The following is an 8003-nucleotide window of genomic DNA, read 5'->3' on the forward strand; positions in this document are numbered from 1 at the left end:
GTCCACATTCTTCCTCAACCGAGGATTCCCCAGCTCTGTTGTCGACAAGGCCCTCAAATCGGGTCCGACCCATCTCCCGCACTTCTGCCCTCACCCCTTCTCTTCCCTCCCACAACAGCGATAGGGTTCCCCTTATCCTCACCTACCATCCCACCAGCATCCACATCCAGAAGATCAGACACCATTTCCGCCACCTCCAGACACACATTCCCCTCCCCTCCCCTCCCCTGTCCACCTTCCGCAGGGACCGTTCCCTCCAGGATACCCTGGTCCATACTTCCTTCACCCCCAACATCTCCCCACAGCCCTACGGCACCTTCCCCGGTAACCGGCGAAGGTGCAGCACCTGCGCATTTACCTCCTCCCTCCCCAGTATCCAAGGGCCCAAACATACCTTCCAGCAACACTTCACCTGCACTTCCCAGAATCTAGTCTACTGAGTTTGCTGCTCACAATGTGGTCTCCTCTACACTGGGGAAACGAAGCATAGACTTGGTGACCGCTTCGCAGAACATGTACGTTCTGTTCACAGAAAAGACCCCAAACTACCGGTTGCCTGCCACTTCAATGCACCACCCTGCTCCCTGGCCAACATCTGTGTCTCTGGCTTGCTGCAGTGTTCCAGTGAAGCCCAATGCAAGCTGGAGGGACAACACCTCATTTTCCGCTTGGGGACCCTACAGCCCTCCGGACTCACTACTGAGTTCAATAATTTTAGGGCCTAAACGCTCCCATGTCCCAGCCCCCCACCCCACACACCAGGCCTTGTTACCACAAAGTGACAAACAACAGGGGGTGTGTAGTGGCAGGCTAACAGTCCCCATTGACAACTATTCACCCTCCCAGCCTGATCGTTAGCAACTCCTTTGTCTGTCCAACTGTCTCTCTCTCTTGGGGCTCTATCCCATCGTTTACTCCCTACCCCACCCACCTCCCTATTTTCTGCATATAAACTGACGTTTTCCCAGACACCATCAGTTCTGAGGAAGGGTCACTGGACCCGAAACATTAACTGTTTTCTCCTCCACAGATGCTGCCAGACCTGCTGACCTTTTCCAGCAACTTTGTTTTTGTTAACCCAGAGACCCAGATAATGTTATGGGGACCTGGGTTCGAATCCCACTGTGGCAGATGGTAGAATTTGAATTCAATAAAGGAAAAACATGAAAATCTGGAATTAAGAGTCTAATGTTAACCATGAATCTTTGGTTGGGGAAATAACCAATTTGGTTCACTGGTGCCCTTTCGGGAAGGAAACTATCATCCTATTTGGTCTGGCCCACATGTGATGCATGGGGACCATCCGACTCATCTGCACAGGTAGCACAAACAACAGCATTGCATTCAGGATGGAGAGGGGACCCTCACCTCTTTTCTCTTCAAATATCTTCAGAAGATTCTCACATTGCTTCATGCTCCTGAGGGTCATGTTGAAATACCCACCACTGGGGAAATCCTGCAGGCAGTAAACATCTGCTGCTTGGAACCCACAACAGTCCAGTAGAATCCTCTTCCCAAAAAAAAAAAGGGTCCAATCAACTAGCGTACCTTCCTCAGTGTCACCCTGACTGTGTTCCAGACCCCCTGGCCTGAGGTGCAGGTGCTTGCTGAGGCCATAGCTCTAGGTTGGCTGTTTTCCACTCCCCTCTCCCTGAAATAGTGTTAGGCTGAAGCCAGCATAAAGATCTACCAATAGCAGGTCAGCTCAACCAATGGTCATCCAACATCCAATCATGATCCAGCGATGACCTACAAAATCGACACTTGATCTTAGCCAAAAGATGAGGTTATTGCTGGCCAGGCAGCATTTATGGTCTATCTCTAATTGCCCAGAGGGCAGTTCAGAGTGAACTGCATTGCTGTGGGTCTGGAGTCACATATAGGCCAGACCAGGTAAGGATAGCAGTTTCTTTCCCTAAAAGGACATTAGTGAACCAGGTGGGTTGCAAAAGATAGACCATCCCACAGCAACGAGGCCAAGCCTAAAGTAGTTGGATCATCCCGTACCACCTGTCGTTTGTGGAGAAATTTGTGAAGCAAAACACCTTTGGCCATAAGTCCATCAGGAAGTGGTTGGCACGTAGTGTCATCAAGGTGCTGAGGGAAGAGGACAGGGTGGATCCTATGGTGTGGTTCCTTGTGCCGAGTGTCAAAGTCATTTGTCAGAATGCCTCATCACCAGAACTTTCCAACAAGCCCCAGGGCATTGCTTGGCTGGTGGTGGTAAGGGCTCTGCCTGGGAGATCCATCATAGATGCCCAGACTCCGCGCCACCACATGCTGCCATCGAAGTGGCTGCTGAGGGGATGAGGCCATCACACACCTCCTTCTGGTACACACCTATGCAAAGGAAATCTGGAGAGAAATGCAGTGGTTTTTGTTGAAAGTTCGTCCCAAGCAGCTCTGTGACACAGGACTCTGTGCTTTAAAGGTCTGTTCCCTGGGACGTATACCGAGACAAATATCATCAGTGTGGCGAAAGATGCTCTTTGGTCTACCCGAAACCTGGTTTTCCAGAACAAGGAGTTCACCCTGACTGAGTGTTGCAGTCTGGCACATTCCAAGGCCCAGGACTACGTGCTTAGGGATGCACTAAAAGTTGGGGCAGCTGCTGCCAAGACATAGTGGGGGAAAAGACCACCATGTAAGATTCTTCTGCCAAAGCATAATGGGGCTCCATTCACTAACTGGGCCCTGCTGAACCTCTTGACATTTAGCCGAGGCATAGTTGTAAATATAGAGCAAGGCAAACACCAATGTTTATTTTATTCTCCACAAGTAAAGACAGTATAGATCTGAGCAGTTTCACTGACAGTACGTACATAGAATTCCTATGAATAAAATATTTTTTTGCAAAGAGAAAAAAAAATTCAACACAAAAGACCTCAAACTGGCATTTGGCCTTGTTTAGGCGTTCATCCAATTCAGCTGCCTTTTGCAAACGCTCCATTTCAGTTTTGGAAGCCGATACAGTCTTTAACATTTCATGAAGCCCTACTTTAACTGACTGCAATGGGGCTAATATCTTCCAAATAACATTGCAAAGTGATACTCAATCCAAATAACATGGCGGATGCAAAGCGATGCAATGCATTCTTATCCAATTTCCAATCCAATGCACTTGAGACTTTGAAGCCTGACATCCAAATTTTAATTTTGCTTTATGTTCATTTATGACAATTTTCCAAACTTTCCCTCCCATCCCACAATAAAAATCATCCTTGCGCATCATGAAGATGCATGGAAGTTGCCCCCACCATGGTGCCAGTAAAATACGACAGTGCCTACTTTCAACAGAGGGAGGCCCAATTTTAAGAAGCCAGATGATAACAGTGTGTCATTGGTTGGGGAAAACCCATCTCGTTCACTCATGTCCTTTAAGGAAGGAAACTGCCAACCTTACTTAGTCTAGCCTTCATGTGACTTCAGACCTCTAGCAATGGTCAGAAGTCCAGAGGCATGTTAGGCCATGCACCCATTTATTTAATTTCCACAGCATCCCCACTGCCCTCAGTGCTTCTTTCAGAGGATGAAGAAAGATTTCCTGTTTGAGCAAATCTCACTGCAGAAATGCAATTTTAACATCAACTGATCTACGTTCCCCAATATCTGTTGCTAACAAAGCCAAGAAAAATCTTCAAAGTTGCTTTACATATGAATCTACTATCTCGCTTCCCCAGATCTTTCTTCAAAGCTCAAGTCACTTGGAAGGGCATAAAAATGATTAATCCCAAACTATTGGAAAAGCTGTCAGTAGTTAAGGTTAATAAGGCACTGAAACCAGATGAGGTACATCCAGAGATATGGAAGGGAGAGAGAATGGAAATTGCAGAGGCACTGACAAGAAATTTCTAACCTCCCCTGGATTCAGGAATGGTGTCAGGAGGACTAAAGAGGTTTTAAAAATCATAGAATCCCTACAGTGTGGAAACAGGCCATTTGGCCCAACCAGTCCACACCGCCCTTCCGAACAGCATCCCACACAGACCCATTCCCCTACTCTTTCCCTGTAACCCTGCATCCCCCATGTCTAATCCACCTAACTTGCACAACCCTGAACACTACAGGCAATTTAGCGTGGCTATTCCACCAAATCTAAACAGCTTTGGACTGTGGAAGGAAACCGGAACACCCGGAGAATGTGTGGAGTTTGCACAGACAGTTGCCCGAGGGTGGAATCAAACCAGGGACTCTGGAGCTGCAGTGCTAGCCACTGAGCCACCGTGCTGCCTGATCCAATTTATTTAATTGTCACATGTACCTAAGTAGAGAGTGAAAATTTTTACTTTTACATGCAGTGCAGGCCAATCATACCATACAACAAAGCAAGGAATACAATGTTACAGTTGAAGGTGTACAAAGAGCAAGATCAATATTAAATTTAAAATTTGAGGTCCATTCTGAAGTCTAATAACAGCAGGGAAGAAGCTGCTCCTGAATCAGTTCGTAAGTGGGTTTAAGCTTCTGATTATGACAGAAAAGGTTGGAAGAGATTATAACTGGCGTGGGAGGGGTCTTTGATTATGTTGGCTGCCTTTTCAATACGGCACAATGGAGTCAATGGATGAAAGAGACAACAAGGTGTAGAGCTAGATGAACACAGCAGGCCAAGCAGCATCATGGGAGCAGGAAGGCTGACGTTTCGGGCCTAGACCCTTCTTCAGAAATAGGGGAGGGGAAGGGGGTTCTGAAATAAATAGGGAGAGAGGGGGGAGGCAGATAGAAGATGGATAGGGGAGAAGATAGGTGGAGAGGAGACAGACAGGTCAAAGAGGCGGGGATGGAGCCAGTAACGGTAAGAGTGTCGGTGGGGAGGTAGGTCAGTCCAGGGAGGACGGACAGGTCAAGGGGGCGGGATGAGGTTAGTAGATAGGAGATGGGGTGCGGCTTGAGGTGGCAGGAAGAACAGGTTAGGGAGGCAGGGACAAGCTGAGCTGGTTTTGGGATGCGGTAGTGGGGAGGGGAGATTTTGAAGCTTGTGAAGTCCACGTTGATACCATTGGGCTGCAGGGTTCCCAAGTGGAATATGAGCTGCTGTTCCTGCAGATGAGGGTGTCAGTGGAGGGGGACTGTCGGGCCTGCGGGACAGGAAGAAGCGGAGGGCCTTTAGGCCATCTGTATGGGGAATGCAGGTGTATAGGGACTGGATGTCCATAGTAAAGATGAGGTGTTGGGGACCGGAGAATTGGAAGTTCTGGAGGAGGTGGAGGGTGTGGGTGGTGTCACGGACGTAGGTAGGGAGTTCCTGGACCAAGGGGGAGAAAATGGAGACAAGATAGGTGGAGATAAGTTTGGTGGGGCAGGAGCAGGCAGAGACAATGGGTCGGCCAGGACAGTCAGGTTTGTGGATTTTGGGAAGGAGATAGAAGCCAGCGAGGCGGGGTTAGGGAACGATGATGAGGCTGGAGGCTGTGATGAGGTTGTGGATGGTTTGGTTGTCAGGGGTGGGGGGTCATGATCAAGGGGGCGGTAGGAGGTGGTGTTGGAGAGTTGGCGCCTGGCCTCAGCGATGTAGAAGTCAGTGCGCCATACTAAACTGCACCTCCCTTGTACGCGGGTTTTATGGTGAGGTTGGGATTGGAGCAGGAAGGCTGCACGTTCTGTGGGGGAGAGGTTGGAGTGGGAGAGAGGGGTGGAGAGGTTGGTTTGTGTAATGGACTGGACTATGTTCACAACTTTCTGTAGTCTCTTACATTCCTGGGCAGAGCAGTTAACATTGAAACAAAAGAAGATAAGAGCAGGAGGCCATTTGGCCCTTCCAGCCTGCTCCACCATTCTTCACGATCATGGCTGATCGTCCAACTCAATTGCCTATTCCTGCTTTCTCTCCATAACCTTTTATCCCGTTCGCCCCAAGTGCTATATCTGGTCACCTCTTGAATACATTCAGTGTTGTGGCATCAACTACTTCCTGTGATTATGAATTCCACAGGCTCACCACTCGTTGGGTGAAGAAATGTCTTCTCATCCCTGTCCTAAATGGTCTACCCTGACTTTTCATGCTGTGGCTCCTGGTTCTGGACACACACACCATCGGGAACATCCTCCCTGCATCTACCCTGTCCAGTCCGGTTAGGATTTTGTAAGTCTCCATGGAAGTTACCCCCCTGATTTCTCTGAACTCTAGTGAAAACAATCCCAACTTTGTCAATCTCTCCTCATACGTCAGACCTAGCATCCTCAGAATCAGCCTGGTAAACATTCCCTGCACTCCCTCGAGAGCAATAGCATCCTTCCTCAGAAAAGGAGGCCAAAACTGCCATATGAAGCGGTGATGCACCCGGAAACATGACACTATTGTACTTAAAAGGCTCACTGTGGCAAACAATTAACTGCCTTCTTGGCAACTAGAAACGAGTAATAAGTGCTGGCCTGGCCAGTGACACCCATAATCCCACAAACAAAAGAATTTCCTGAAACAACTACTCAAGATAGAATTAGTAGTCATGTAGAAAATGAGAGTCAATTTGGAACCATTAACATGGATTTGCCAAGGAACAAAATATCATGTCTAACTAACTTGGAGTTTTTTTTAAAAACGATGTAGTAGATGACGAGCTTGTGGATGTAGTGTACATGGCCTTCAAAAAGGTATTTGATACAGTGCCACACAGACCTGAAAGCAAAGTTACAGATCATGGAATAAAGGCACAGTAGCAATATGGATACAAAATTGGCTGAGTGATAAGAAACAATAATGGTTAGGAGTAATGTTCAGGGTGGAAGGAGCTCTCCAAGGGTCAGTATAGGGACCCTTGCCTCATAACTTACTAACTGGCTATCTTTTTGATAAAAAAAAACTTATCCAAAGCTAATACTTCATCCGAAGCTTCATCCACCTCAGTGTCAAACTCAAATTCTGACATTTTCTAAATTTAGAAATTCTGAAAGATTTAACTAAAAAGTATTACCAATCAATCACTGAATCCCCGCCACTATCAATATCCAGAAAATTGACCAGAAACTCAACTGGACTTACCATTTGAATGGAATGCTACAAGGCCAGGTCAGAGGAGGGGAACACTGTAGCAAGTAACTCTCCTTGACGGTCTAAAACATGTCCACCATCTACAAGGCACAAGCTCCCCACTTGCCTGGATCAGTGCAACTCCAACAACACTAGAGGAACTCAACTCCATCCAGGACAAAACAACTCGCTCAACTGGCACCACATCCACTCCCTCCACCACCGACACTCAGTAGCAGCAGTGTGCACTATGAGGTGCACTGCAGAAATTCACCAAAGATTCTCAGACAGCACCTTCCAAACTCTGAGCCACTAACATCTAGAAGAACAGGGGCAGCAGATACATGGGAATACCACCACCTGCAAGTTCCCCTACAAGCTATTCACCATCCTGACCAGGAAATATATTGTCATTTCTTCATTGTAACTGGGTCAAAAACCAGGAATTCCCTTCCCAAGGGCATTGTGGGTCAACCTATACTACATGGACTGCAGTGGTTCAGGAAGGCAGCTCACCACCACCTTCAAGGGCAACTAGGGACAGGCAAGAAATGTTGGCCAGCCAGCGACGCCCACATCCCACAAGTGAATTTAAAAAGAAAATGGTTTTTGTAGCAAAAGACCCAAGGCCATACCTACTTAATTAGTGCATTCTCCATGGTAACACCTCTATCAGAGTCCATTTGTTAACCAATCAGTATTTTACTGTTATGCAATATAGAACATAAAACATAACAGCACAGTACAGGCCCTTTGGCCCTCGATGTGGCGCCGATCTGTGAAACCAATCTGAAGCCCATCTAACCTAAACTATTCCATTATCATCCATATGTTTATCCAATGACCATTTAAATGCCCTTAAAGTGGGCGAGTCTACTATTTTTGCAGGCAGGGCATTCCACGCCCTTACTTCTCCGAGTAAAGAACCTACCTCGGACATCTGTCCTATATCTATCACCCCTCAATTTAAAGCTATGTCCCCTCGTGCTCATCACCATCCGAGGAAAAAGGCTCCCACTGTCCACCCTATCTAATC

At 47.4% G+C, this 8003-nt stretch overlaps 1 protein-coding gene across 1 annotated transcript in view; it reads right to left on the minus strand.

Moving 5' to 3' along the window:
* The window catches only part of slc4a11 (solute carrier family 4 member 11), a 68193-nt gene that overhangs the window by 21660 nt on the left and 38530 nt on the right, over nucleotides 1–8003 (minus strand). Inside the window, exon 5 of the mRNA XM_048602048.1 lies at nucleotides 6772–6869. Coding sequence (XP_048458005.1) covers nucleotides 6772–6869 — 98 coding nt within the window. The remainder of the gene's footprint in view (nucleotides 1–6771; nucleotides 6870–8003) is intronic.

The sequence above is a fragment of the Rhincodon typus genome, chromosome 1 (genome assembly GCF_021869965.1).
Source record: "Rhincodon typus isolate 14 chromosome 1, sRhiTyp1.1, whole genome shotgun sequence".
Lineage (NCBI taxonomy): Eukaryota > Metazoa > Chordata > Chondrichthyes > Orectolobiformes > Rhincodontidae > Rhincodon > Rhincodon typus.